Source organism: Citrus clementina, unplaced genomic scaffold (genome assembly GCF_000493195.1).
Source record: "Citrus clementina cultivar Clemenules unplaced genomic scaffold, Citrus_clementina_v1.0 scaffold_4, whole genome shotgun sequence".
In the NCBI taxonomy this organism is placed as follows: domain Eukaryota; kingdom Viridiplantae; phylum Streptophyta; class Magnoliopsida; order Sapindales; family Rutaceae; genus Citrus; species Citrus x clementina.
In genome coordinates this window covers 13,582,622-13,588,788 of record NW_006262274.1, presented here as the reverse complement: position 1 = coordinate 13,588,788, position 6,167 = coordinate 13,582,622, and the positions used below count along the sequence as shown (strand labels likewise).

Here is a 6,167-nt window from a genome sequence, read left to right as displayed (position 1 = left end):
GGAAAACACAGTTTCAGTTATCATAGGTGCAACTACAACATCAAACTACACTTCAATTCGAGCTCGGATAACATAAAATGTAAAGTACATTCATTGGACTGACAATAGTTTCTTTAAATAAAGAATAAATTTTTTCATCCATTATTTTCATGGGGGAACCTTAGGTGCAACTGTGGCACCGTGCCACAGTTGCACCTAACCGTTGGATGTCAGTGGACTCCACCAATCTAACTGCATCCAACGGCTAGATGCAACTGTGGCACGGTGCCACAGTTGCACCGTAGCCTGATCCTATTTTCATTGGATTAATGAATTGAAGAATGTGTTCTCTTCTGACTTGTCCAATTGGGTCCTCACATTTCCTTTCCCATGTTCTCTTTCCTAGAATATAATTTCCCTGAATGGGACCAAAAGAGAGAGAGAGAGAGAGAGACCGTGGACTCCTGTAATCGAAATCTGATTATCAATTTCAACCGATGTATAAATTATTCTCTCTCTCTTTTTTAGAATTGACAGGCTGCGAAACGATTACAAAAGCCCAAAAGCAAAAATGCATTAATTTAAAAAACACAAGTCTTTCCTTAGCGTTTACTCTTCCTCTTCTTCTTCTTCGACCAACTTTCTCATAGATTGATTTTAGGGTTTTCTTTTTTCCCTTAATAGAAGATGATAGACTTTAGTCGCGTGCAAAAGGAGCTACAAGAATGTAGCAAAGACATTGAGGCTTCCGGCATCAAGGTTACTCCGGTCTCCGACAACCTCGTTCATTTAACCGGAATCATACCTGGACCCGTCGGCACTCCGTACGAGGGCGGCACTTTCCGTCTCGACATCACATTGCCTGGTAATAATTTTGTCTAAATGGGTACGTGGGGTTGTTCAATTTTTGAAATTTTGATCTGGGTTTTGGCTTTTTTAATTTTCAAGTGACTTTTTGTGAGCTGTTTTGCCTGCTTTGGTACTTTTTTTTCTTTTTTAGGGTTTATTGTAGTAATTGCTTATAAAATTGTGGTGTTTGTTTTGTGCTTTTTACAGATGGGTACCCTTTTGAGCCTCCGAAAATGCATTTTGTCACCAAAGTTTGGTATGAATTAAGTAAATAAGCATTTCTTTCTTGTTAATTGTACATGTAGTTTTACTAATTTTGTTCCTGTACTTACTCTAATCATTGTTGTAGAAAGAAAATGCAACTGTACTGTCAGCATTTGTTGATTAAAATCTGAATTTTATGGTTTATCTGAGAATTTATGCACGACTGAAGCTTTTTTGGGAGAGCAATGGCAGCCCAGTTGCAAAAATAGAGGAAATTGTATGCACATTCCTCTGTTTTCCAGCTGGGCCGCTCAACCTAGCTGTGCGTCAGCACTACAAAACAGAGCTCAAAGCATGATCACGATATTGAACTATTTCGGTTATCTGCAACACTAATCATTACGGATGTATCAATTCTGAATTCATTTATGAAAATAGTTCTCATTGAAATTAGTATTTGAGAATGTAAACTGATGCCTTATGCGTATTTATGTATTTTTTTTTTTTGGAGAGTTGTCATTTTCTAGTGGGTTAGCTGGGATGCCTGGACTGGTACGAGCAAAGTTATCAAAATTAATAGTGATGATTGTCTGTTACTAAAGTCGCTAATTCTCTGAAAAATCCAGATTGGTCAAAAGTTTCCTGTATTCGTTTATATGAGTGATTGGGGTGGACCCATGGTCGACGTCAGTGCAGGAGTCTGGGTTATCCAAAAGAAAATGAAAAAAAAAAAAACTCTAAGATCTATGATATTTAATCTGACCTTTAGAGACAACTCAATTTTAACAATGTTGGGGGTATGCAGCAAATTGTCTCTATATGTATTTTTCAGTAATGGAAACAGATTCTTTCTAAAACCAGAAGAAGTGTCCCTTCGATATCAGTTTGGGTCCTTATTTTGGCATTGATGATCTCTTTCTTGTGTAACTGTTCTGTAGATTGGTTCTCATATGACCTCGTTTGGGTGAAAGTATTACTCTAGGAAAAGGCATTCATTATATTCTTAGGATGAGTCAATCTATTTTCCCACAATATATGATCTGTACAACTGTCAGTTTGTTCCCGATTCGTAGGCTGCATTATCTTGCTTAGTACGAAACTTTTGTAAGTTAAGGATATCTGTTAATATAAACAATGGGGGATGAAGCCCATGTGGAAACATAACATACAAGCATAGGAATAGAGAAAGTTGTGTTTGCTTTCAGAACGCTCTTTGAAATGCAATTGCTTGCCAGGTGAGGACCATCTTTCACCTTTCCTTTTCCCAATCGCATAGATCTTGATTGCATCCGTAACATCCCACGATTTCAATACTTTTTTTACTTAATGGCTGATTAGCACTTTAAACCAGTGCTTTGTAAACAAGCAGAATAAAGCTGAGTGTGCTGTGGATAGGAACTCTCCCAGAAATTCTTGATATGTATCTATATTTTTTTTTCCTCCCCCTATTCTTTTGAGATATCTTTGCAGTTGTTTTTCATTGAGGTACTTTTAGTTTTGTTACGCCTGTGTTCTCAAGAATGCTACTGTTTGAAGGTTCCAACATTACTAGGACTACTAAATCATGAGGTTTTTTGACAGCCTTGTGGTCAATGAATCAAATATTTGGTTGAGTACTGATTATGATATGTGTATGACATTAGTTTATCACTTTGGTCAGTTAAGCTCTGAAATGATAAATCTGAATGTTCTTTTGTATCTCTGTGTGGATCAAGGCACCCTAATATAAGCAGTCAAAGTGGAGCAATTTGCCTAGATATCTTGAAGGATCAATGGAGCCCGGCACTCACTTTGAAGACAGCACTTCTTTCTGTACAAGCACTGTTATCAGCTCCTGCACCTGATGATCCTCAAGATGCTGTGGTGGCACAACAGGTCCAGTTTGAATTCCTGTCTTGCCCCTCTGTGTCTATTGCGTATTTCAGTAATATATACGTGTCTTTATTTGATTCAGAGTCTGTCAATGTGCAATGCCAAAGACTGAGTTTTACTTTACTATTCACTGAGAAAAGATTTTTAAAGCTCTCCAAACTTTTGTTGTATTAAATTAATGTCTTTGAATTGCAGTATCTTAAAGATCATCAGACTTTTCTCAGCACAGCTCGGTACTGGACAGAATCTTTTGCCAAGACCTCATCCCTTGGGGTAGAGGAAAAGGTGTGTAGTCCAGGCCTTTGTTTAATCATTGTTTATGCCTTCTATGAATTTTGCCTTTTAAGTTGACAATAGGTGATATCATCTTGAAAAATAGACATAAGCATGATGGCAGGTACATCCTTGTTATTCTTCAAGTCTAAAATTATCATTTACGGAATTGATATGATAAACCATTTTGTATTGGTACAGGTACAGAAACTTGTGGAGATGGGTTTCCCTGAATCTCAGGTGAGGAGTACTTTGGAGATTGTTGGTGGTGATGAAAACATGGCTCTTGAAAAGCTTCTCTCCAGTTAAGAGTCTGCTGCAGAAGCCAAATCTAGAGACAGCGGAATCTTATACTGAGGAAAGAGTATTTTGGACTGCTGGTGATTCGCTTAGGCATTTCTTCTGTTGTGGCTGCATCCACCTTATTGACTGGCAACTTCCACTAATGGAAGAATTTGTAGCTGGAACTATTTGTGTGAATGACAGCTTAAAGAATTCAAGGAGAAATATACATATTTTGCTAGATCTTTTTAATTTCAGAAAACTTTAGGCCTGTTGAATGCGCCAGTATTCTTGGCAGGACCCCTCCCTCCATATTTCTGACGTTTCTATAATTAGAATGTGATATTATAAACTGATAACAAATAGTTTATCATTCTCAAATTGGTTAGCTTATTTGCCAGTAGCAAACTGTGCATATCATGAAACGTTGAATTTCTCATTCTGAAATTGGTTAACATGCGTTTTGTGTTTTCCTGTGATAAATAAATGAATAAATTCCTTGAAATACTTTTAAATTTTAATTCAGTGTTGTCATTATTATGAATCTAATTATCAAGTCCTATGACCAAGATCCCATTAACAATCTACGACCATTTTAAAGATGTAACGGACTCTTTCTTGATTCTTCAGCTATTATAAGCTGAGATGCAAGCTTCTCAATGCAAGGTTATCTTCCCCACCTTCATGCCACAAAAGTTCCTTGGTAAACAAACCAAAGAACCACTGACACTCTTAATAACAGGATGCGGTTTCTCACGACAGAATGCGTATCTTAAATTTAATCTTTCACTATGAGTACAATTCTTAACTCTGTTAATTCCTGGAAAAGAAAGACAACAAAAGAAAGAAAGATGAGGGAAGAAGAATAGTAAGAGAATTTGATTGGGACTTTCATCTTCTTCTGAATCTTAATTCATTTCTAGGACATTCAGCTAATCAGCAATGGCTTTAACAAGCAAACAACCAAAAGCACAGATGCAATAATGCAGGGGACTAGGAAGCATAATGGCAGAAAACAACGTGCTATACAATAATTCAATAACAATGATAGACAGCAACTCTCCTCGCAGGTAGGGGTTGACAGACAACAAAAAACATCACTGCTAAGACTAGAGCCATCACCAACCCAAGCAGTATATCATCAAAGTCCGGGCAGCAACAATTTCCCATTGTCACCACTGTCTTGCAAGTTTTGCCACACAGACCCCTACTTGATGATCAAAACAATCAAAGGGCAAACAACCAAAAACCTGAAGAATGAAAATGATTGAGAGGGCAAATGGTCGTGAACACAAAAACACTTCTTGTTAAAAGAAGTAACACATGGACTCCTATCCTCTGTGCTAAGAGCAGCCAGTGAAAAAGGGACATGTAAATTTCTATTGTGGCTCTTTTCTTTCACTTCCAGACAACAGTCTATGGCACTAGTTGCCAAATAAACATTAAAAATTTTGTTCTTGGTTGTGGGGGGCCTAAATTCTTGTCTGGAAATCACTACATTTTCAAGAGGCATAGAGCATCAGCCCTCTGGTCCATAACTCAGTACAACAAGGACACCAGCTTAAACCACACAGGATGCAGGGGGAAAAAAAAAGATACGAGAAATATGCATACCAGTGCATTTACAAATGCCTAGGGATAGGATCGATCAATGAAATGTCACATCTGCAATACGGGAATAAGCATAATGAAAACCATAACCTTACAAATCACAAGGCTACAATATTAAACGGATGGTCACTACTCAAGATTGATGTTGACGATAATGCAGCTACATTCTAAATGCAAAGAAGGTAATAGAATCAAAGCTGGAACACACTCTTTCAAAATTACCCATCAGGACTCAGGAGTTAACAACAATGTAGGTATTGTTAAAGAAATTCCATACAATTATATAAATGAAATATTTCATTGAGGACATTCAACAAACAGATAGCATACCTATATTAAATAAAAACACATTCCCCACAACTTTTTTTCCCTCTCAAAACGAACATACCCATTACACAAAACCTACGTTTTAACTTCTTTAATTATTCCCTCATCGGTTTCTGGTGAGGTGTCAACTAGAACTGAATCATCAAGAGTACTTTGCTGCTCCTGTTTTTCACTGTTCATGACTTGCTCCATGTCTCTTACTCTGGTCCTCACAACATTGGTAACCAAAACTGCCCACAAAACAAAATAAATAAAAAGTCATATAAAATTATCAATAAATTTGTATTATTAATCCAAATGCATACAGACAGCAGAGTGAGTGAGTGAGTTGAGTACTAGCGGCAGTGCCGATGGTCCAGACCCAGAGGATCTTAAGCCCGGGGCTCGTCTCTCTTGCCATTTTATAATTCTTCAGAGCCAATTGCCAAATTGTTAATGTTCAATCAACGATCAAAGCAATCATCATTGACTAATTAAGTAGCTGTCAGTAAATGTGGGAACCCGCCGGCGTGACAATGCAATTCAAACCATTTTTCTAATTGTGTTGATTTTACAATATTATTATTATTATTATTATTATTATTAGCAGCAGCAAATGACTCATAATTATGTTAATTTGTTTTAATATACATGTTTGTATTAGCATCAATTAGTTAGCGTGTAAAGAACAATGAACTTAATTGGTTAATTCAGCTCGACACCATTAGTAAACATGTGACCTGTATCCAATATAACTAAAATTTTTGTGCTTTATGTGAGTTTAATTTTTC

At 36.9% G+C, this 6,167-nt stretch overlaps 1 protein-coding gene across 1 annotated transcript; it reads left to right on the top strand.

The window, feature by feature from the left end:
* The first annotated feature begins 438 nt into the window (after nt 1-438).
* Nucleotides 439-3,822, top strand: LOC18043727 (ubiquitin-conjugating enzyme E2 27). Its single transcript, XM_006436852.2, has 5 exons — nt 439-844; nt 1,036-1,084; nt 2,748-2,907; nt 3,100-3,189; nt 3,379-3,822. Exons 1-5 carry the CDS (start codon nt 667-669, stop codon nt 3,484-3,486), a joined length of 585 nt encoding a protein of 194 aa, XP_006436915.1. The 5' UTR covers nt 439-666; the 3' UTR covers nt 3,487-3,822.
* The last annotated feature ends 2,345 nt before the right edge of the window (nt 3,823-6,167 follow it).